This window comes from Peromyscus maniculatus, chromosome 13 (assembly GCF_049852395.1).
Source record: "Peromyscus maniculatus bairdii isolate BWxNUB_F1_BW_parent chromosome 13, HU_Pman_BW_mat_3.1, whole genome shotgun sequence".
In the NCBI taxonomy this organism is placed as follows: Eukaryota; Metazoa; Chordata; class Mammalia; order Rodentia; family Cricetidae; genus Peromyscus; species Peromyscus maniculatus.
In genome coordinates this window covers 60,150,623-60,176,190 of record NC_134864.1, presented here as the reverse complement: position 1 = coordinate 60,176,190, position 25,568 = coordinate 60,150,623, and the positions used below count along the sequence as shown (strand labels likewise).

General features: G+C 42.1%; 1 protein-coding gene across 4 annotated transcripts in view; it reads right to left on the bottom strand.

Moving 5' to 3' along the window:
• Window positions 1–25,568, bottom strand: part of Hecw2 (HECT, C2 and WW domain containing E3 ubiquitin protein ligase 2) — a 363,433-nt gene that overhangs the window by 111,127 nt on the left and 226,738 nt on the right. For all 4 annotated transcript variants that reach the window (XM_042260383.2, XM_076550401.1, XM_006974869.4 and 1 more), the window contains 4 exons: window positions 16,030–16,124; window positions 10,440–10,515; window positions 5,895–6,064; window positions 3,376–3,518 (listed from right to left, as the gene is read on the bottom strand). In XM_042260383.2, coding sequence (XP_042116317.1) covers window positions 3,376–3,518; window positions 5,895–6,064; window positions 10,440–10,515; window positions 16,030–16,124 — 484 coding nt within the window. The remainder of the gene's footprint in view (window positions 1–3,375; window positions 3,519–5,894; window positions 6,065–10,439; window positions 10,516–16,029; window positions 16,125–25,568) is intronic.

Genomic DNA, 25,568 nt, shown 5'->3' with positions numbered 1-25,568 from the left:
AGCCTGGCCTACCACTGAGTCCCAGGTCCTAACGAGGTGTTCTGTAGTGAGGGAGAGGACCATACCCCATGTCTGGTGCTAGAGGGGACCACAACCGGACTGCTCATTTTTTTTGGCCTGTCTCAGCACTAGTCTTAGGCTACTGGCTTTCCCAAAGATGGAATTATCCAGCTATTTCAAGTACGCATCTACTTCCCAGATTCAAATGCAAGCAACTCTAGTCACATGATTTACTAATTACAGAAAACAACCAAAAAGGCTAATGAAATCACACTATTTCTGCTCTTACACTGCCCTCTACTGGCTGTTTTTGAAAGAGACGTGTGTGTGTGTGTGTGTGTGTGTGTGTGTGTGTGTGTGTGTGTGTGTGTGTGTGTATACATAAAATCACAACTCACAATTTACCAATTGGTAATTCACCTGAATTCACAGTCCAGTTCTTAGATGTTTCTTTTTTTTTTTTTTTTTTTTGATGTCATGGTTTTTGGCCTAGATTGATACTATCCATGTTTTGCTTCCTCATACGGAGCGTTTACTGAGTGACATGCACACGTTGCTGAGGACTAGGAATACATCGTTCTTTACTTCCCTGGCCACTTGGTAGGGAGCATCAACCCTGATTTCTAGAGGAAGACATGAAGGCATAGCCAGGAAGCTACTGGATGGCAGACCTGGGGTGAGACATGCATCATCCTGCTGCAGAGGCCCCTGCCAGGCAGCCTCTAAAGCAGGAGCTCATCTTACACAGTCTGTGATTCCAGGCCATTTTTTTTTGGTGGAGTTCCTCATACTGCCATTCTTACTTGTGGTGTGCCTGACCATGATACAGCTGTCAATACTCTCTCGCTGGACTGGGAGTTGAAACATGTATTACACTGGAATGTTTGGCAGACCTGCATGGCAGCCATAAACAGCATAAAGGCAGGGCCGCCTCTTTCGGCTCCTCACCGCTGAGTTCCTGTGTTCCCAGCATTTAGGAGTGCTTGCACACTCCTGTGTGTGTGCCCGGGAACAATTCCTATGGCCCTGTCTCTACTTCTTGGTGTTTCATCTCTTCTGACACTCAGTCTTCTAATGAAGCTACCACTTCCTTGTTAAAGAGACTGATGGCTCCTCCCTTCTTCTCCCCTGAAATGCTGCTGCTGCTGATGGAAGATTCACAAAAGCAAGGGTTAAGGTGGAGAGTGAGTGCTTTGTAAGAGTTGTATGGAAAGGACTGTGCCCAACTGTTTCCGCGACTGTCTCATCTCTAATACTCAACATAGCTCTTGACATTCATTAGGCACTGATTGTATACATAACAACCACCTGCCAAATGAGAACCTTTACTTGGAAAAATTTTAACGTAGAAAAGTCCTCCATTCATCTATTTCACATCAAAGCTCGGAAAAGCTCCCTATGTCTCAGATCCTCTGGGAAGAGTGTGCTACTGTATGGAGTGCCAGTCTGGGGGCTTGGTCCTCCTCCTGGGCTTGTCCAGTCCTACTCTGGCTCAAACTGCTTCCTGCTGTGATATATCATTATGAAGAATATGCTATACATTACTATTATAAAAAATGAACAATAAAGAATTTCCTTAGATGCCTGAGGCATTTTCTACTGATCAGGGGAACTGCTAAACATGGGACCATGACATGTCTTTCAGGAAGAAATCCAGCCTTGCCATGAACAATGTTGCATCTAAACAGATGCTTCAAAAAGAGATTAGGGCATGTGGCTGATCCCATACAGCCATACCTTGGACATTTTCAACTATTTCAGATAGCCACAGTTCACCAACTATATAACTAATCAAGTAGATAGAAAAAAATAATCAGGTCAGAAATATTAAGATATGCCAGTATCTGGTATGATGGCAATGCTTTTAACCCACTCACAGAGAAACATCTCAGTTCTGATAATTTATGAATGTATTCTGGACTTTCTTCCACTAAATACCACGGGCCTGGGGCTGTGCTCCTGTGGGTGCCCAGCTCTTTATGAGACTAACTCAACTAGTAGAGAGTTCACGGCAGTTTGAGTACTGACAAGATTGAGCTCTTTCTTGATCATATTCTTGCTGTCAGTACACAAAACTGATACACATACAATACATGAATTGGATGATTATAATTAATATAAATCAAATGGGAAAGGTATTAGATTTATTGTAGTCAGTCCTCACCATAATCTTTCACTGTTGATACATGGTAAAATAATTTCAAGAGCTCTCAAAACAAATCTTCTAGAAGCTATAATTATTTTCCTTTAATATATAACTGTCATTTCTCAGCTTTTATCAAATAAACAAGCCTCTAGAATTTCGTATTATCTCTTTACTTTGTGCGGTCGGTCCAACCACAACATTCACCTCTTCAAGTCAGGAGGAGGACAATTCATTAGAACCTATGTGTTTTCTGTTTGAAGGACTAGCGGGAATGTGTAATCTGGAGAGTTATTTTCAGATGAGGAAACTAGAACCCAAGAAAACTGTAGTGAAGGTGCAGGGTTGGCTTTCCACTATTGGAAACAGTTCCAACTGGTACTCAAGATGTTTCTGAGAACAGAGGGTCTGGAGCAGAAGGACCGAGCTCAAACCTCAGCTCTACTACTGGCCTGTCAGCCTCAGATGCCTCATCTCTGAAATGGTTGACATCACATCATCTACCTCTTGGAGTTACTGAGGCTGCATCGGCAAATCCGTGTACTCGTCTAACTGCTGACAGAGTGTGAACTCAGCTTCTCATGGGGTCACCCTCACCACTACTACAAGGATGGCACTCACACTGATTACTCTTGCTGTTACCACTACTGTGTATTCAAAAGGTTTCCCTGCACTGAAAAAAGACACACAAAATGTTCTCACTGAGCTATCCCAGAGTACTTGTTGTATGAAATTTGCTAGTACGTATGACATAAAAATACATAACATAACAATGGATGAGGGTGTGTTGTATTTCTTTACTCACAACCTATAGACAGCTCACAGGAATGAAAAACTAAAACTAAGTCCCCATATAAGTTTGTTTTTGTGCTTCAGGAATAAAGGTAGGCTCTGTGGATTGAATTCAGCAGGAGAAGATGAAGGAAACATGATGCTCACGAGGGGATATTATAGCAAAATTTCAACATGCCCCCAAACGAACTGAACACTCTAAGATTTGTCATTGATTGCTACCTAGGTGAATCTTGGAAAGGGAATTGATACCACAAGAAAGTGTATCATTAAAATGGGGTATCTGGGTCCAGTGCACTCTACTGAGCATAAGCGCACTTTTATTGTTTAGAGACACATCCCACTTCTCATCAGCAAGACACACCCCAGGACCGCCAAGCACTACTTCCGCTGCCTTGGCATCAACTGATCTCAAGGTCCCCCAAAGTGAGGCTGGTTACCCGATGGCCTGCCGCTCCAGCAGCCTCTGCACCGGAATGGTCAGCTTCCCCAGGAAACGCTTGATGATGGGGCGGCTCTTGGCAAATTTGTCTTTAATTTCAATTTCTAAGACATCAGTTAAAAGTGCAAAAAAGGAGTATTTCTGAAATCAAAAACATGCACCACGTTGGCTTAGAAGACAAATGGAACATTTTATCATTTTATCGACAGAAAGTGCTATTCCTGAAACTCTAATGACAAGCAGAGTCCACATTACCAGCTTCTGTCAATCCTGTACTCACATAAAACTACGGAAATTCATGATTCTTAAAACAAAGGTTTAAGATCTGAAGGACAGCAGACGTCTTTTCATCCAATGAGCCACTTTTCATCCACTTTCTTGATTCAGCAGTCACAGGAGATACTATCAAGTATTAAATTATGCATACAACACTTCACCAAAGTAGAAGGAAAAATCAGGAATACCGATTCTGTTTTTATTTAAAAATTTGACCTTAGTAAATGATGGAGGCAGGAAGCGAGTGTGAATCACTGTACTTTTCCTTGATGGTGTCCATGCATCTCCAGCAATGTGAACAGTACTACTAGCCTGATTGACATTTAGGCACCTTTAGTCTATTTAGTATAATAATTAGAGTTCTCCAAAGGGCAGAGGAATTTGGTCATCTGCTTAATGGAAAATAGTACTTGCTGAGAATAAGAAGGCTCCACGTAAGCATCTAAGTAGGTAGTCACATTAATACTTGAAGCTGAGTGTACTGATCACCACGGGTAGAGATGGTTAGATCATAATCTCAGCTACTCCATCAGGTCAAGAAGTTTGTAAGTGCACTGGGCTGGGCAGGCTGTTATATAGTCAGTGTAGAGTGCTTGGCTAGCATGTATGGCAGCCCTGGCTCTGGGCTGGGCAGTGTAAAAAGACAGACAAGAAAGAGGAAAAGAGCGGTGTGACATTTTGTTTGTGCTCTAACAAATAAAGCTTGCCTGGAGATCAGAGGGCAGAGCTAGCCACTAGTTAATCAGAGAGGCCAGAGAGTGGTGGCACACACCTTTAATCCCAGCACTTGGGAGGAGGAAGCAGAAAGATCAGGAGTTCAAGGCCACCCTGGGTTACACAAGATTGATCCAGTCTAAGAGAGAAACAGAGCCAGGCGGTGGAGGCACACACCTTTGATCCCAGCACTAGAGAGGTGGAGACAGGAAGCGATATGGTTGAGCAAAGAGAGGAATGTAAGGCAGGAGGAGACAGGAACTCGGTCTCTTTCTGAAGATTCAGTAGAGATAAGAACTCTAGTGGCTGGCTGCTCTGCTTCCCTGATCTTTCGGCTTTCACCCCCTAATATCCGACTCCGGGTTTTTATTATTAAGACCAATTAAGATTTGTGCTACAGAGTGATAAGTTTTAGGCCTCCTGAAGGCCTCTCCGTCATTGCAGCAAACTGAATCAGGAAAAGCCCAGGTTTAATGGATAAAGCACTCCTGGGCAATTCCCCAGCTCCACAGAGAGGAGAAGGGGATGAGACCCACGAGTATGTTTCCTGGGATGCTGCTTATATATTCCCTGTGGGAGTCATCCTGAGCCTCTCTGGGGGAGGAGCTGTGTTTGGCCAGTTCTGAAGGGGGCGGATCCCAAAAAGAGATGGTGGGGGAGCTGAGGTGGATCTTCCACCAGATTCCTTCCTCACATAGAGCACTATGGTTTGTTTTGTTTTTGTATCTACTATGGGCTTTCTAGAGCTCACACTGAAAAATATTTTATATTTTCTAGGCTTCAAGACATAGAAGATAAGGTGCTGTGACTTTTGCCATTATAATATCATTTTAGAACAGGTATTAAAAAAAAACGCAAGCAACAATCTGCTATTCAAAAAAGCCACAGGACTATTCAGGGGATGTGTCTTTCTGTGCTGGATGGGTAGGATAACGAAGCTGTGAGGAACTCTATGGGACCATCAACATAATCTGCCTTCACAGGGATGCCGACTTCCTGGATGGCTCATCCAGCAAAAATCTGAAAGTTCATAAAAACATTTGCTAAAGCCCATGGAGAGAAACTCCTTTAATTTGGACTGACGATATGCTAGAGCAAGAGATAAAAAATTTAAATATAAACCAGCCTTTCCCCCTTCAACTCAGGCTCTGCTGTGACTCTGCAAGGTAACATTTTAATTCTCCTGCTCTTGCAAGAACTCTCCTATATTTTGTTCCTCGTGAACTTTTTGCATTAATTTTCAGTTTTAAAAAATATTAAGATATTTTGATTACTAAGCCTTTAGCATACCATTAAATTGTACCCTAGAAGTGACCGCTTACTTCACCCGTCTTACCACATACCTGGCCCTAACAAGAAGGAAACAGCTCATATACAGCTTCGAGACAACGACACTCGACACCGGGAGCCATCTTGCCCACCTCACCCCTTAACAACCCAAGGCCGCACGGCGTTCAGAGAGAAAAGACAAATGTGCCTGTCAAGAACTGTCAAGCAGAAGCCACCCCACCCTCACCCCCTTCTTACCTCTCTGTGCCAAATGGGATTGGTGGTGTTGCTGATGATAGTGGACCTTCTCTCCTGGCCGTGGTGGGCACACGTAGGGAAACTGCTCTTCTTCCCTGGCTGAATGGACATCTTAAGATAAGGGTCAGGATTGAAGAACATCCCTTTCTTGAGCCCAACTGCCCTGAGATCTTTAAAGAAAGAGAGAGGCGGGAGGAGATGGGGGAGGGGGAGAGAGGAAAGGCGGTAGGTGGGGAAGGTACAGAAGAGAGGAGGGGGATCCAGACATCCCAGTTAGCACAAGACTCGGGTGTCCTTAACTACTCCAACGCTCTAACCGGAAAGGGGCCAGTCACACAGAGCATTTAGTCACACTGTGCGCACACAGAAAATGACAAGCAGGTCATGAAAGGAATTCCAGCAGGGGAATCTCCAAGGTGGCCAAATTAAAGCCAGCCCCTTTTCATTACTTCATGCCCCTGCACCTGGAACTCTTTCAGGCCTTGTGCCTGTGGGTCCTCATCATCTTTTTCATGGTGCAGTGTGGTTGGTCAGCCAGAATGTAAGACAACTCTGTATAGAAATCCTCAATAATCAATCTCCACAAACATGTCCTTTCACAAAAAAGACCCACATACATAAAATTACATATATCTATACTATATATATGTATGCATGGATGTATGTATAAGTTTGAACCAAGTTTAACTTGAGATCAAAATTTAAAACACACATTCATTTGTATTACATCTTAAATGTCATACATATTTTATAAGGAGTCCAATATGTGAATGCAATTATTTTAAATAATTCTTCAGTTATTTTTTCCATAACCTATAAAGTAATTTAAATATTCAGTGACTATAACTTACAACTTACCTTATTTTTACAATATGTTTTACATGAGATGAGCTGCTAAAAGTCGTAGCTGAAATCTGCTCAGCGAGGAGACATTTAAATGGTCAGGCTAACAGGTACACAAATGTCTAGAACTGAAGCTGGCTTAGCTGGGCCCACAACACCTTTCGGAGGCTGTTGTGGTATTAATTAAGCAGCAGGATTAATGGAACTCTGAAGCTAAACCATCTTGAAAGCTGTGGAAGAGACTGCATTTTTGTATGATTCAGATCAATAGGGAGGTCTTGAACGCTCCAGCTTAGAGAGCGATTATGCACAGAGAGACCCTTGCCTTAGCTAGATCAGCAGGGAAAGAGATGCTATGTCATGGCTCCGAATTAGAGGAGGTCAATAGGGCTTACTTAGGCCTTGGGTTTTTTGTTTTGTTGTTGTTGTTTTGTTTTGTTTTTTAGTTTTTCAAGACAGGGTTTCTCTGTGTAGCTTTGCGCCTTTCCTGGATCTCACTCTGTAGACCAGGCTGGCCTTGAACTCAGAGACCTGTCTGCCTCTGCCTCCTGAGTGCTGGGATTAAAGGTGTGTGCCACCACTGCCCAACAGGCCTTTGGGTTTTATGTACTGGCAGAGCTCACTCTCTGGGAAAGATGGCCTGGTCCATAAGAACTCATGGCCTAGATACATGTGATGAAAACAGACCGGGGCTGTCTAATGACACACAGTCAGCCTTGGAAGAGATAGGGCAATATGTCAGCAAATATGGAGCCAGTCAACAGCAAGGCCTCACGTTAGCAAGGCTGCATGAGATGTACATTGATTGCTGATCTAGAAATCAGCAGGAGAGGAAAGGGATAAGTAGGGGATGAGTCAGACACTCTGAGAAGCTGCTGTCATTATCCCAGGATCCCACTGTTGACACTTCATAGACTGTGTTCATCGACTGTGCAGTCATTATTAAATGCAGATTTTCATTCGGCTGTTCACCAACTGCATGTTTTCCCTGTTGGTGTAAAGTAGCCTCGAGGAGAAAACGCAGCTCACACACTCATTTTCTTTCCCTTCTTGAGTATTCCTGCCTCAGACTCAAGACAGATTGATAGCCTCTAGATATTAAGTTTACTTCCAAGCAGGGGATTTCCTTGAAGTAGATGCAGAGTAACGTGAATAAAAATAGCTGCTACAAAGTCTGACAGAACCAATTCATTCACAGACAAGCACTCCCTTGAACACAAAAGCATTGCACCAGCAGATTACCGTCACCGTGATAAAGGATGTCAACATCAGATAACCCTGACGCCAACTCTTCCACAGCGAGACGCTGCAGAGATGAATGCATCTTCATTAATACAGGTGATAAACTGCCCATTATTTGTAATCTGTTGACTGGGCTCCCTTTACTCATCTTATCTCTGTTCTTGCTTCTCTTTATTTCCCTTTGTTTCACTCTTCACACACAGCCACATCACGCAGCCGACCAAGGAAGAACTCAGCGCCACAAAGGCACACGTGCTAAAGATCCTGGCTTCAGCCCCATTTGGATAAGATTTAAAACATCAATCAAGGCAGTTTTTGCTGAGGCTGTGGAGTTCAAGTCTCTGGGCCCTGGCGTATCCTTCAATAATCAGGCAGAGCACCTCTGCTGGCAGCTGTCCCGGTCTGTCAATCATCTTTCAGACACATGTGTCACCTACTGTCAGTCCACAATGATGTTAGTTGTTGTAGAATCAACCTTATAGAATCCATTCGCCTCCCATGATTTTACACGTCTCTGTAACACTCGGCAAATGCCTATCTAAAAGACAAGCACATCTAAGGCAGCCAGCTTCCGTGTGAACAGAGGTGGGATGTGACAGAAGTATTTCAAGATGGATTCGCTGATGTCCGCCAAGGGCTTGTTTCTCATTCTCAGGAAGATGGCCTGTGATTGTACTTTACGGACAGAAATCCGCCTACTACAGTGGGTTAACAGCATTGCCTCTGAAGTCAAAATCCATGTGTGACTGCCATGTTTAAAGTGATATACATCAACCAAACACAAAGCTCAATAGTGCTAACCTACGGAATCGATAGAGTATAGACACTGTCATGGGGGGGGGGGTGGCTAACTGCTCCCTATTGTCACCAGAGGCTTCAGTGTCCATAACTCCTGACAACTTCCCAGGTCTAAAGCACGAGCTGTCAATCATCAACAGGAAGCAGTGTGAAGACAAATGCTATCACAAACAATGGGGCTTTTTTTGGTTTTGTTTTGTTTTTGTTTTTTTCGAGACAGGATTTCTCTACATCATTTTGGTGCCTGTTCTGGATCTCACTCTGTAGACCAGGCTGGCCTTGACTCACAGAGATCCGCCTGCCTCTGCCTCCCGAGTGCTGGGATTAAAGGCGTGTGCCACCACGGCCCAGCGACAATGGGGCTTTTAAAGTATTGAAAAGTATTTAAAATCCCTAAGATCCCCAAACAAACTATATTTATTGGCCCGATCTGAACCATAAGCCACCAGGTTACAACTTCTGAGATTCACCAGGAAGCAGAAGGAAGGGAAGGAGGCCCTCAAACATACAGCCCCCCAGGAAGCGAAAAGGACGACACAGAACTAAACGAAAAGAAGACCGTGGCCAGCAGTGAGTGGATGTGCACAGCCTGGTCTGACCCGACGGTTAGGGTTTGTGGCTGATACCAAGGATCAGCGTTTAGATGCTGATGCTCAGTCACAGTATTAAAGCAGAGAAAACAGAATCTCAGCTAAATCACAGACCTTCTGATTTTTATTTTATTTTATTTTTTTACCAGGTAAACTTTAGACCTTGTATAAACTCTCATCCAGCTGTCTATTTGAAAACTCCAATTCAAGCACTGGCTCTCATAGAGCATTCTCAGTTTCATAACTGCCAATGCGTTCTCACCAGGTCGCTGGCTTTTGAAGATCTTTTGAGAGTGCTGTGGTCGAATGGACATTTCCCCAGCACAGTGCCCTATGCACAAAATAAATTTCACCTTTTGACGCTGTAGCCCAGTGCACACATCCACGCACATATATTCTTTTTGTTTAAAAAATGTCAATTTGTGTAAACTGATGTCTTATCAAAACATCTTCCCCTTGGTAGCAAGCCCCAATTATTTTAATGCTAGTTTCAGCTCAGTCGGCTTCTCAAACTGCAAAACAAAACTCATAGCCTGAGAACGGTGTTGTAACTGGATGGTTTACGTGCAAGCAGGTGGGATGTTTTTTAACAGGAAACCATTATCTTTTTACTTACTATATTTTTTAATTTCATGAAAACAGCTATCTGTCTGCTTCATGTGCAATCCTCACAGAGAGAAGTATGCCTTTCATGTTTTTACTTCAGGCCTTCACAACTTTTTCTTTCTCTAGCTGAAGTAAGCACAGATTGTTTAAAAATCACCAAAGCTCCCTTGGCAGAGTTATTTAGCAGTTTACACACGCTTTCAATAACCTTCCATACTCACACAGTCCTTCCATGAGGATACTTGGTAAAAAAAAAAAAAAAAAAAAAAAAAAAAAAGAGTACTTTCTAAACATAATAATCATCTAATTTTATCATGGTAAGATATGTACTTGACTTTCCAGAAGTATGATCAAAAGAACTCAAAATAACCTACTTTCTAGGCCACATGTGACATTACGAAGAACAGACTGTGGCCTACATTGACACTACATATCCTCAGACTGTAGGCCACACTCAGACACTTACCTGACAACGTGAAGCTGACGAGTTTCCGAGAATGTAGACTTCCGGAAGCACCTCCTTCCATGCCTTCCGCTCCCATCTGAGAAGAAAAATGTGTGTGAAATTTCATATGGGAATCATGCTATCAAATGGTCCAGGGACCCTCATCTGTTTGGACATACAGTGATTTTTATATCAAAATGCATTGTAGTGCATGTCTTCAAAATTTCAAATCTTAGAACAGATATGCAAATGTAGATTACAAAATATAGGACCAAAGGTCCATATTTAAAGTTAATCTTTAAATTCAAAGAAAATGTGAACTTTGAAATCTTCCTTAATATAACCAACCTACTTTGCTCTGTCTTCCCTCTTAGTATGAATACAGGTATTTATGGTATACATTCCTATAACCCCAGCACTCAGGAGGATGAGGCAGGAGAATCACCAGTTTGAGGCCAGCTGTCTGTCTGTCTGTCTGTCTGTCGTGTGTTCGTATGTGTAGGTGACACTAATGGTAACAGTATTTCTGTTATATTTAAGACAGGGTCTTGTTATACAGCTCAGGCTGGCCTGCTTCATTTAGAGAGAATCCCATCCCTTGAGACGAGATCACTTTTCATATCCGACCAAGTTTCTCAACTGTCATCAGTGGCCTCTCCCCCACCCTGGTGATATCTACCATTCTGGCCTGTCTTCAGCAAGAATTCTTGGAGGTTGGTTTGTGATCGCAGATCGCACCCCCCACCTTCTTAGTAATTCTCATCCATCTCTACACAGCCCAAACTGGCTTTGAACTCATGATCCTCTTGCTTCTGCCTCTCAAGTGTCAGGATTATTAGAATGTACCACCATGCCTGGAGGAATATATTCATATTACTACTAAAACTAAACACTAAATTTCCTCATATTTAATAAGAAAGCAAGGAATAAGTTCTCGACTTATGTTAGATTCATTAACATGTACCAAGTCACCCTCCCTTATCTCCTATCTCTAAGTGACCACACAGGTGTCCGACCTACATCCAGGCTTCTGCTGTATTGCAGTGTGGGTACTTGGCTATTGGAGTTAGCAATGATAGGACCGTGTAATGTTATTGTACAATCATTTTTCCCTAAAAACTTGTGAGTAAATTATATCTTACACAAAAGCAGTAATTTATAGACCACAAGTCAAATTTAGATCTTTCTCTCCATTTGTATACAATTAGTACATAATTTATGATTTCTAAGAAATCTGTGGTACTCTGAAAACGAAGTACACATTACCAGGGGACAGAACGGAGGCAGAATTTCATATTAAACCCTACCAAGGTTCCTTCCTTCACCAAACTTTAGTCAAGCTCATGTGCGCCCTCAGCTCAACCAGGCCTCACCTTAGCCTTTTGTCTCTAGCTTCACAGATTATAAAAATTCTCCTTCATCTAGAGAGAATCCCTATCCTCACTATGACATCACTCTTGATACCGGACCAAATTCTTCATCTCTTACCAGGCTCCAGGTTCCACCTGATCACCCTGGCCTGCCTTCAGCAAAAATTATGTTTAAGTTAGCTTATCAAGAGTTATTACTGCATCTTCTTGGCCCTCTGAATAATTTTTCGCCCACTGACTCTGCCTCTTGAGTATAAATCCTCATTTTCCTTTTTCATGTCTGGAACTGAGTCATTTCTACTTAGCAGTCTCCCCCAACTGCAACAACATGTGAACAAACTCTGCTTTTCTCTCTTGAACCTCCGTCGGGTGCTGGGTGTCTCTGGTCTTTGATACCCCCTTGTCTCTGCTGTACTCCCCATGGAAAACTCACACAGCGTCACATGTGACCATCACCGAGCCAAGTCAAGTTCAATGTCAACTCTACTGTCTTCTTTCTACCTTCTGCACCTTGGACAAGATTATGTGACAATTAGACAAGATTGTGTGAAAACCAACTGCCTGATAATTTTGTGTTAGGACCTTTCTTTATCTATCACACCTTTTTCTTCCCTTTTCTGTCCCCTCCCTCTCCTTCCTTCCTCCTCACTCTCCTGTGTGTGGGTGTGTACATGGAAAGGCCAGAGAACAGCCTCAGTCACTGTTTCAGGTGCTCTTCCCCTTTTCTTTGGAGACAAGGACTTTCATGAACCTAAAACTGACCATGTAAGTAGGTTAAGGTTGGCTGGTCAGCAAGCCCTAAGGATCTGCCTGTCTTCGCTTCCTCAGCATTGGGACTGCAGGTGCGTGTGATCACACCCAGCATTTTTTATGTGTTTTCTAAGGATCAATCTCAGGTTCCCCACATTCGCAAGGTGAGGACTTTTCTGATGGAGTTATGTACCTTCCCGGCCCCCGTAATCCCAACCTCTTGATGATCATAGAGCGTTCATTCAACAAAAACGTGAGTTATGACCATGGATTTTATTCCTCTGACTCACAATTCCCAGATTCACCGGGGTGGAGGCAGCAGCAAATCTAGACAGCAGATCTGTGACCGTTCATCCTGCTTTCAGCACCCAGGACCTAGACTATGACAGGTGACACAGACTTCCCCTGGGACAGACAGCAGCAACCTACACTCCCCACTGCACTAGGATCGTGGGTCCCCCAAACGGGGCCTTGCCTTGAGTAGAACGCACTGTCTAGTAAGTAAGACACGTCCATCCAGGAATAGAGCATCTGTATCTAACCAGGCACTTGCTTGTGCTGAGTTATTTGTGGCTGAAAAGATTAATGGACTGCCTTCATTTAGAATTCTCTCCTCCCCTCTTCTTCTCTCCCCTCTTTCTTTTGAGACACTGTCTTACTATGTAGCCCAGGTTGACAATTCACAATCTTGCTGTTTCTACCTCCTCCTCAAGTGCTAAGATTACAGGCATATACCACCACACCTGCCTCATAAACTAATTAAAATATCTTCAGGAGCTACAGGAACAAAAGAAGACACCTGCAATTTTCAATGTAAAAATCGTAGTTCATGTAGTAAGACTCACCTAAAAACAATTATCAAAAAATTCATAGAAAAACAGTGCCACCTCTCTGGCAAAATGCTCAACTGAAATAACACTCAGAGAATACAACTTTATCTCACACTGCAATAAGGCCACGGAAGGCCAACCATTATCATGGAATACAGGGCCATTTATCGTAATAAGCATGTCTGCAGCAGTGATTAGAGGGAGGTTTTAAATAGACTCACTCCATAGATCCATTCCAGGAAAACCCAGAAGGACACTGTCAACCAAGCACTGAGACAACACAGTGCCAGAGCCCGCCCTGCAGCTGAAGGGTTTCCCATTGCAAGGCTCTGACACACATCTCACGGTGTATTCTGATGAATGACAATGATGTCAACGTGTCGACATACAAATGACAGAGGAGGCAGCGGGTTTCATCCTTGATTCATCACAAAAGGATAGGTGGGAAAGGTCACAGGATCAGGACAGTGGCCCATTTCCTGACCTGGGGAGACTCCCGGCTGTCTTCCTCAGGTCTATTCTTCGCATCTAGCATGGAACAGTCATACTGAGCAAGCACTGTGAATTTACTTACAGTAAACACTGCGCTGTTACTTACAACATCTAAATGCATGCTGTATGGCCGGGGGGACCACGGCATAGCACTGACCTCCCCAAAGGAGGTTAGACCCAAGAATACAGACCCAAGTACTTGTAGATTGTTCAGAAATCTATTGACCACCACTTCCACTAATGAGTTTTTCAATCAAAACATTCTCTCTTGATTGCGGTGCTGATGTCTACCCAAAGCTCTGGGGTCATGTTGAAGCACATTAGTGATTCCCAAACCGCAGGCTTTGGCAGAGTGATCTCACTGGAAAGTCACTACACTGCATTCAATGGGCAGGGGACTAGCCATTCCCACTGCCTTCGGTGAGAGCTGGGCTCTAGTACTGCTCAAGTCGAAATGACTCTGAATTCAGGAAGGGTTGGCTTTACTTTTATTGTCTGATTTCACTCAAAGTGAGGTTTTCAGAGGTTTGATTAGACACAGCCTTATCTTCTAGGTGTGCAACTTTTCATTTTACAACATTAAGGAGGAGACAGGCTAGTCCAGTGTTACACTGTCATGGCAGACTTTGTGGTCAACAGTTGTAAACCTTTCTGTGACACCCCAAAGTCTTATGCAGTAATGCAGGCTATTCTTCCTATATTCTACACTAGCTTTATATCACAGAGACTCAGACATAATTTTAACCATTTTTCACATCTTTTCCCTCCTCACCCAAGCAGCGTCTTCTAGGCCGCCCTCGCTCAGAGCATTCCTGGTCATGACAGGTCCTACTGCTACAAGCTAGTACAGGTCTACGTCTCTCCTCATACAAGGATCACTTAAGTGATCTGATCGATGCCACACCCCCTCACTACAGCAGTGACAAGTGACAACTTTGCTCTTCTTACCATCTGATTCCCAGCAGGGGGCCTGGCATTCAGCAGACACACCCACTGGAAATACGTCAGAATAATGAAGGAAAGGAAATGACTGACTGATTCAGGCACTATCAAAAACAGCACACAGCGAGACTGGACAATTCCAAAATATCATCTATAGAGATTACTTCCTCAATTGGGGGGATTTAACCTGACCCTCTGTCTATTTCCAAAATAGCAACACCACACACACACACACACACACACACACACACACACACACAGTGAAGATTCTATGTCATAAGAGTTGAATTTTTTCCTAGACTTGTATAATTGTTTTAGTTTTTCAAGACAGAGTTTCTCTGTGTAACAGCTCTGGCTGTCCTGGAACTCCCTTTGTAGACCAGGCTGGCCTCAGACTCACAAAGATCTGCCTTCTGAGTGCTGGGATTAAAGGTGTGCGCCACAACAACTTGGCTACAATCTTACTTTTACTAATGACAAAAACCTACAAGCATTCACATATGTCAGAGTCTGGTAATCTTCCTAAACCATCAATCAGTCCAATTATGAGAACTTTAGATTTTTAAAGCTGATCTACCAAGAGAAAAAAAGTCAGAAAATTGTAAAAGCAATCCAAAGTAAAGTGAACTACCATTCTAGAAATGGAGAATTTTTCTTTCAAAGTAAATGGCTATCTTTCTTCACTTGAGGGCTTGATGAAGAAGTTGGCTCCCAGAGTGGCCATATTTTGCCAAACAGTAGATTCCCACTCAGCACTCTGTGAGAGATTTAAACTCAGACCTCTGAGGAAACTGCCCGTATATGACTCCCATCACACAGTCTCTTCAGGTAAAAGCTCCTTGAGGTGACTGGCAGGCAGAATGACTGTGACTTAACTGGGTTCCTTTTCCCCCTTTACACACCACATTCATGTAAATCCATCCGAGATACAGCATCACCATTTCCTACTAACCACGTGCAAAAGCCTTCACGACAGCACACTGTGGTTCACTCTGTTCCCTTGAAGAGTCGCTGATACACAGGACTGCTCTGTGGCAAGTGTTTTTCCACTGATTGGGATCGCAGATGCAGTCATGTCAGCCTTGTCACACATTTCCGTTCCTAAAGCAGTGCCCACACCGTCGTGTGCTTCCTTTTCATTGTTCCTCATGACCCTGACAGGGCTGCCCTGGCAAAAATAGAACTCTTCATGGGCTACAGGAGGAAGCCAGCAAACGGGAAACTCACCATCACAGCTGGGTTCTTCACAGTAATACAGGGGGTTGTGGCTCGCAGGGCTCCGCTGATGCCATGGTAGTACTTGAAACAGATTTTGATCTCCGCTGCAAAGCAATGGGAGAAAAAACAGTGAATCTGCCAGAGAAAGGCCACATCCCTCTCAGGCAATCCTTTCTGTGGACAATGCCTTCTTTTCCAACCAGAATCGATTTTTAACAATTCCTGACGAATTCTGCTTATTGGGATTTTCTCTATTGCCTTATTTTTCACAGGGTCTTAATATGCCAGCTAAGCTAGTCTGAAGCTCGGGATGGCCCTGAACTCTGAGACTTCTTACCTCAGACTCTCAAGCGCTAGGCTTACAGACATGCGCCACCATGCCCAGCTTTATCTGCCTTGTGGAAACTTCATAAGAACATCACAAATGTATCAGAAAAACAATGCACAAACAATATACTGAATATACTCTGTAGAGCAGAGATAAGAACGTGACCAGCTGCTACACTTGCCATGTACTCACAGTGCCAGGCAGGGCTAAGCCTCAGGCCTGTGTTCTTAGCTAACCTCGACTCCAGCCTGCTCTGGGTGACAGGTGAGCTGTTCAGATTTTCTGTAAGTCAGCCATGAACTCTGCAGACTTTACTTTCAATCTCTTTAATATAAACAGACTGTAGCTACTACTAGAAATATAAAAAGCAAATCAGTCTAACAAAGTATAGACTGGGTAGACTCTCTAGGAACCCACATGACTTTAAATTTCCAAATGACTTAAATGAACTACTAAATAGGGACTAAATTTAGGAACCAGATCCATAGAGCTAAACATATAGAAACTCATATGCCTTATAAATTGGTTCAAATAATTGACCTTGAGAAAAAGCAATGCATACACCAATTACAGCTTTTAGAAAGAAATTAGTTTTCAAAAGCATGAAGTGAAAAGTGTTTCAACCTAAAACTAGGGTCACAATAGTTTCTCTGTTCACTGAGGCCTGAATCACCATGAATATTTTCCCTCAGGTGTCCTTCTACAGAGGCAATGGGTTGGCAGGCAGGAGAGGCCACAGGCCACAGAGGGGCAGATCTGGTCCTCAGGGGGAGCGCCTCTCAACTGAGTCACCAGGATTTGCTGTGGAATAATCCTCTTATACACTTTAAAGATTTGTCACTCAAATTGGTTTAATAAAATGCTGATTGGCCGGTAGCTGGGCAGGAAGTCAGGTGGGAAAGCCAAACTGAGGATGATGGGAAGGAGAGCAGAGTGAGAGAGGCACCAGACACAGAGGAAACAAGATGGGAAGGCCATTTTGAAAAAAGGTACCAAGCCATGTGGCTAAACATAGATGAGGATTATGAGTTCAAGTGTAAGATCTAGTTAGTAATAAGCCTGAGCTACCAGCTGGATATTTGTAAGTAATATTAAACAATCATTATTTGGGAAGAGGTTGCTGGGTGTTTGGGAGTTGCTGGTGGGACAGGAACTGGCACTTAAATCCACATCATAGCCTGAAAAAGCTTAAAAGAAAGGGTTCTAGATATACAAAAAAGGAGCCAAGAGCAGCTTCATAGTTCATGTCTCTCATGTGGACCACGATACAAGGGGATGCGGAATGCAACTTGAGCTGAAACATGGCGGAATCCCACCATCTCACACAAGAGATGATATTGAGTGCACCACAGATTTAGGACTTTTGCTCATTTAGACAAAAAGGGTTAAAGATTCACAGTAAAAAGATTCAGACAAACAAACAAAAACCTCTAAATGGGTTGCAGTGTGTTTTAAAATATACACAGGCTTGAGAGAGAATAAAAAGGGTAGAAACATCAAAGATTTAAAAATAATAAGTAAAGTTCTTAAAAAGGTAATAGAGTAATAAAAATATGATTAAGTCAGATAAAGATGAAAAATACAGAGAGAGTCTGGATTCTATATTTTAATGTGTTGTGTTTATATTTTTTGACTGTTAATGAACCAATATTAACTACTAAGAGACCTTGAATTATGGAAACTGCTATATTAAACCAACCTATACATTGAAAAAGTACCTTGACTCCAAACTTTAAGTCAAAAGATATGTCACTTTGGGGGAGAAGTTGTGTTTTTATTTCCACAGGAAATGAGAGGCTATGGATTCATTCTGGGTTAAGGAAAATCAGGATTGATTGAGGAAGACCCCCTGAAATCCTGACTACAAACATGAAAAATTAAACCCAAAGTAACTTACAAGGCACGTAACATATATTTTACCTGCTCAAACAAAACAAAATTATCTTTAGCTGGTTTATATACAATGCACAATTTATATTTGTATTAATACAGATATGTATGTTACTGATTGAGATGATCAAACCTCACAGAATAATACAGCCAAGACTAAACAATTATCCTAAATTTTCTCAGGGTCCCAAAAAGATTACCAGTGCTCCCAATCAACAGGAAGTAGTCTAGAAAACTATGCCCACATTCCCCCCAAAATAGGTTAGATGTAGTGGGTAGCCATTCCAGCTTGGATCTGGAAGTTCCAACCCCCACTGAGACTCTGGCAACTGTCACGCCTGCGAGGCGGGGTGAGGGGAGGCGCCTGGAGACCCAAGAGCTGGATGGGCCAGAGCTCTCTCTGTGCCGGGGTCTCAATGGGGGTTGGAACTTCCAGATCCAAGCTAGAATAGCTACCCACTACAGTTATAGATGTTTGTCTTTGTTTAGGGGGTTGGTTATAAATTGTTATTTGTCATAGTCAATTTCTTTCTAAAGAAGAAAGGGGGGTATGATATAGAAATGATGGGGAAAAGGATAATTATGATGATGAAAAAAAGGTAGATTATTGAACGTACTTTAATCCAAAAAACAATTATTAACTCAGTTAGTTATAGTTACAGTTTTCTTTAGTTATAATAAAAGATAACTTTGATACAAAACTTTAGACTGACCAAGATAAGGAAAATAATTTAGTATTTTCTCAAATTGTGCCAAATGCAAATAGATTAATGTTACAGTAATTCTTACTTAATAACTCTTTTTGTTTTATATAATTTTACTATGTTAGAGTTAAAACCTTCCTTTTAATTAGACAAAAAGGGGGAAATGCTGTGGAATAATCCTCTTATACACTTTAAAAATTTGTCACTCAAATTGGCTTAATAAAATGCTGATTGGCCAGTAGTTGGGCAGGAAGTCAGGTGTGAAAGCCAAACTGAGGATGATGGGAAGAAGGAGGGCAGAGTGAGAGTTACTAGCCAGACAGAGAAAGCAAGATGAGAATGTTGTTTTCAGAAAAGGTTCTAAGCCATGTGACTAAACATAGATACAAATTATGGCTAATTTAAGTGTAAGAGCTAGTCAGTAATAAGCCTGAGCTACTACTTGAGTATTTATAAGTTGTATTAAGCCTCCAAGTCAATTATTTTGGAGTTGCTGGTGGGACAGAAACTTCCGCCTACAAGGATTGTTAAAATGGGGCTGTTCCATGTATTTTCCCAAGTACATTAATTTACCATTTCCTTTCCTGAACATCCCAAACAGCATCCTGGGAAGTATTTGACTTGCTTACTTTAAGAGAATCATACAAGTAAAATTCTCTTCTGAGAATGACCAAATATTAAACCCAAAAAAGTTCCATCATGGGCCAAAGTATCAACTCCTTTTATATACATTCATCACCGCCCAATAACTCACAATTTAGTACCACCAATCAAAAGATTGTACTATGCATCCAGCAATATATATGGCCACCATTGTGCCAGAGAGTGCAAGGGACTCCAGGACTGTCTTCTGGCCTAGCAGGCATTTTACAGTTTAGTTGCTGAGATGACAATTCCAGGCACGGCAAATCACAAAAGAAAAACACACACACACACACACACACACACACACACACACACACACACACAAAAAAAAAAAAAAAAAAAAAAAAAAAAAGCACCAGGAGGAAGAACACGGGGACCAGGGAGGAGATTAGTAAGGACATGGTGGAGTCTCAGGACCAGCAGGTCTAAGGATGAGAGTCAGGACTAATGAGTAACTAGAAGGCAGGAGTGAGTGCAGGGTTTGCAGAACTGCATGCCTGGCTCTGCTGTTGCTCTGCCTCACTCGGAACACTCCTACAAACGACTTTCCTGAACACTAACACAAATTTGGGGACATGTTTGAACTCTACAGAAGCGAGCAAAGCATGTTCCCCTACTAGCTTTCTTCTGTGACAATATTCTGCAAAAGCAAGCCCAAGTCACATGCACGAGGGCCATCAGAGCAGAGCAAAGCTCAGTGGCCTTTGAGAGGAGTTCTATGGGCATGAGCTCATCTACACCATATTCCAAGTACTGGAGAGCCGGCATCTGTATGAATCTGCCAGCAGGAGTACTCATAAATCACATCGTGGTGAGTAAGTAAGACCCTTCTCAATAAACATGGTGTGCTTTAGCAAGACATCTTCCCTTTACTCTCAGGTTAAAGGGTGCCACCTGCTCTTATTGAAGATTTTAGTAACTAGGCAACTGTGGTGGTTTGAAAGAAAACAGCCCCCATAGGCTCATGGGGGAGTGGCATTATTTGAAAGGATTAGGAGGTGTGGCCTTGTTGGAGGAGGTGTGGCCTTATTGGAGGAAGTGTGTCACTGGGGGTGGTCTTTGAGGTTTCAGATGCTCAAGCCAGGCCCAGTGTCACTCTCTCTTCCTGCTGCCTTTAGATCTGGATGTAGAACTCTCAGGTACTTCTCTGGCACCATGTCTGCCTATATGCCGCCATGCTTCCCGCCATGATGAAAATGGACTAAATTCTCTGAATTGTAAGCCAGCCTACAATTAAATTTTTTTCCTTTGTAAGAGTTGCCATGGTCATCGTGTCTCTTCACAGCAACAGACAATGGAAGGCTAGTGCTCAACATGTAATCTCTAACTATAAGAGGAAATGTCATATAATTTCATTTATTCTACTACGTAATTTTCACCATTGCCCAGTATGCTGTCATGAAATGGCCCTATTCATTGCCCTTATAGTCAAGAGCCACAAACTGAGGAAGAGCTCACTTTAATCTTTACACTTCTGAAGACATTTATCCACAATCCCAGTAGCATGCTCAGTCTCCATTTCCACATTACTACAAATTGTCTTGTATTTAATAAGGGTCTGTGCAGTGGGAAATCCCTTCTCGGTGGACAGTATCATTGTAGACACGGCAGAAATCTTAAAGGATGAGAGTTGAACCCAGAACAGTGTAAGAGGAATGATAGCCAAAAGTACCAAGTCTCCAAGCAGCAAGAACATGCTTATGTGTCAGTGAGAAGGGACTGAAAAATGACGGCATTAGGGTAGGGAGCCTAGCAGTGAAAGCAAGAGGCTGAGACCACTATCTCTCCCAAGAAAAACCATCCTATAATGTGCGTATTTATCAAGGCACTAAGTTAAGCCCTCCGACTCCTCAGTGGTGTGACGGTCATGCATACTACTTACATTGCTTATGCTGCTTCTAAGGGCTGAGACAGATATATCACTTAAAAATACTGGGCTGAAGAGATGGCTCAGAGGTTAAGAGCTCCGACTGCTCTTCCAGAGGTCCTGAGTTCAATTCCCAGCAACCATATGGTGGCTCACAACCATCTAAAATGAGATCTGGTGCCCTCTTCTGACCTGCAGTCATACATGCTGTATACTAAATAAATAAAAATTAAAAAAAAATACTATAAGATGAATGCAAACATGAGTGGTTTGTTTTTTTCCTTAACAATCACAAAACAATTCGATATTCAGCAACACACAATTGAAGTGCAAATTTTCTAAGTTCACTCATTGATCCAAAATTAGTGTGTGGCTAAAACAGAGTCTCCAAGCTGGTAATCAATAAATATTTCATAATGATGGGGGAAATGATTAGATGTATAGAAGGAAGAAAAGTAAAGTCAGAAAAACCCCACCTAAGTATGAATGACTAAAAGAAGAACCATGTTTATGACAGATTACATTCAATCAAATACATGTCTTGGCATGCCAGGACACTGCTGAAACCCCTTAAAACTTTAAAACTGAAGAATACATACTGCAAAGACGATCCACTTAGTTTCTACAAGCAACTCACTGCAGGCAATATGCTTACTGGAAGGGTAGCTGACAACTTTTATAGCACCCTCTTTTTTGGCTTTCTTTATATATATATTTAACAACTTTGTATACGGGTGTTAAAGCCAGAGGTCCAATGCCCACCTTATCTTTTGAGATAGGGTCTCTTACTGAACCTGGAGCTCACTGATTGGGCTTCACTGTGAGGCAATGAACCCCAGGGATGCCCCAGTATCTGACATCCCTCATCCTACCCAGTGCTGGGGTTACACACAAGCCCTGCAGAGCCTGGTATTTTATGTAAGGTACCAGGGACTCAAGCTTGACAACTCTTGCTTGCCCAGCAAGCACTTTAATGCTGAACTGTGCCCCCAGCCCCTGCAAAAACAAGTAAGTATCCATGATGCCTAAGGTCATCTATCAAAAATTAAATCCATTTTGTTTTTCCTTCAGAGCCATTCAAGAAGGCTAAAATAGTATAAGCCTGGGATGTCTGCATCTTCCAAGGTTTACCTGACAACCTGGAGCATGTTTCTTAGCTTCTAACTTAAACAGATCAATTTTCAAACACTCTTACCTTGTTTGGATTCCTAGTAAGTTAAAGACAAAAAAAAAAATTCTTTCTTAAGATGAAAGAAAAAATTGAATATTATATTTTCAAGGCCAGAGGTTGACAATATCCAGAATTTTTAGAAGCTATCTAAATGCTCACCCACTTTTTCCTGACTCCATGCCATTAGCGCCAAAGATCCACATAAGATTGCATTATGCTGCGAAGCTCTCTTAAGATTGTCCGAGTCAGACACTGGTTTAAGATGATGTTAAAAGGACACCCTTGACATTCCTTAGGCTCAGAGATAAACACTCCACTTACTTAATGTTTTACACTCTGTGGATCGGGATGCCTGTGGGGAGGGGCATCTTTCTGACTGCTGGAATCACGATACACTGTCTAGACTTGAACGCCACCTATCTTCTCAGCCCTTACATACACCGGAGAGTTTTTGTTCTACAATCCTGCTTGCAGTACCCACAGGTTGACACATGAAAAAAGAAATGAAGAACAGGGGAACCTACTCTTCTGTGCCTTCTCTAATCCAGCTTCAACGTCCAAGCCCATTGAACAGCAGGAAGAGGTCTGCAGACTACATTTTCCAAGTATTTGCTATGTGGCATATTATAATTGCCATATTGACTATTTAAGATAGCCTCAACAGCCAGGGCAGTATGAACCTCAGACAGAAAAGGTGATGCTCTGAGCATGTTTTTGGTTTTCCTCAGACCAGATTGTCTTATGATAAAGATTGTGCCCCCAGTCTCCAGGCAAGCACAAGCATGGTCTTCAGCATTCAGGAGCTAATAGGAAACCGGTTTTACCTTTGCCCTGGCATTTAGTTGGCAATAATGTTCACCTAGTCAATTTCTTAAACCTTGGGATCCTTTTAAAGAAAGAATAGTATTAGAAGTAAAATCAGCTCTTTTGCTGTATTTTCCTGCATGTTCTTCTCGCTTTCCTTTTAACGCCCTCAGATTAGAATCCCAGGCCCACATATTTCCCCATGTTTCTGTCATGGGATGAGTCCAGCACCACACTTGGAAATGGGGGAAACAAACTTCTCTTAGGGACAGGCTGCATACGCAGCAGCGGATGGCCAACAGAAGCGAGCTGGATGGTGTCTTTGGAGGTCCCTTGTCTCATAACGTTATGCCAGGGCTTTTCGGTTTTTGTGTTTAATTTTACCATACATTTTACTTTTATTTCATTCATATATTTTTTTCTTCTCTCTTTTTAACCCTACAGGTCCTTTGCATATATATCATGGCTTCTAGTTTAGTGTTTTTATAGGGTTTCTGAATGTGCAAATGAGTGTTTCTATGTCTGTTTCTTATGCTTTTTCTTGGGTCTTCTCCTGTTTATTTGTTTTGTCCTGTTATATTACATAAATTATATATTTTATTATTATTTCTTGGATGCTATTGTTTTCTAATGAGAGACAAAAAGAGGGTGGATCAGGATGGAAGGGGAGGTGAGGAGGAACTGGAAAGTGTAGAAGGAGAGGAAACCATAATCACATTACATTGTGTAGAAAAATATCTAAATTTTCAACCAAAGGAAAAATAACAAACAAATGAATGAATGAATAAATGGAAAGAAGGAAGAAAGACTGTCTTGGTTATGATTTTCTTCATTCTGTTACGATAAAATTTCACAGTTGCAATGTTGGGACATAGGATCTGGACCAACCTGAGACTGGGTGCCAGAGCCATAGTCCACCACATTTGTCTCCAAAATAAATGACCTCTTATCGCTTTGAGGTCACAGCTGTGTTTCTTGTGTTGACAAGGCTTACACAGACAATATGACTAGAGCATCAGACTGTGAAACAGGATACACCTTACAGGGCAGAAGCAGGATGAGAGGAGGCTACTGAGTGCTGACCCAGCAGAAAGGACGGAGGAAGAAACTTTAACACTGATTAAAGTCAGAGAAGCTGGTCTTCTAAAATAACATTTTATATTACAGATGTTTTAGAAGCTTCACTAAAGATGTTTGCATCAAGTTCCCATCTGTTCAAACTGCACTTTATATGTTGTCTCGATAAATCCTTTTATTTCTAGTATTCACAGAATGACTTACAATAAATCCTTTGCATGTAAAAATTTTAATCCTTAGAGCTCAACGTTATTGAAAAAGTCTCAAAAGCCCATGTTTCCCCATATGTTTAAAAAAAAAAAAACTTCTGAAGATACTCAAATTGACCTGGACTGACTAGTAAACTAGCAAATCACCAATCCTATTTTATTTACCTGCTTTCTTTCCATTCCTTAAAAATACACCGAGAATTCCTGTATACTCAGGAATATAGTGGTGAATATAAACACACACACCCTGTCACACTTTACTAAAAATAAACATATGTGGTATCTCTAATGAACTTTGTATTATATAAGCATCTGTATTTACAAATAGAGCACGGGGTTGATTGGATAATGGTTGATTCTCTGCATCCAGTTCCTGACTGTTAGTATTTGTCATTGTTGGAAGTATGCCCCAGACTACCTTATCCATACTCTGTTGACCTGCATGTACAAAAGGTAACCATCTGTCAGTAAGAAATGAGGGATACCCAAAGCAAACAGAATTCCTAAGTTAATCAACACACTGAACTGTCCTTTCTGATTCCTAAAATCAATAAAGTCAATATCAATTGCCCAATATTAAATGCTCAATCTCCAATGAGCATTTTCTTTCTTTCTTTCTTTTTTTTTTTTTTTTTTTTTTTTTGGTTTTTCGAGACAGGGTTTCTCCATGTAGCTTTGCGCCTTTCCTGGAACTCACTTGGTAGCCCAGGCTGGCCTCGAACTCACAGAGATCCGCCTGGCTCTGCCTCCCGAGTGCTGGGATTAAAGGCGTGCGCCACCACTGCCCGGCTACCAATGAGCATTTTCTAAAACAACGTATTTCCTAGTATGGGGCTTCATGACATAAATATAT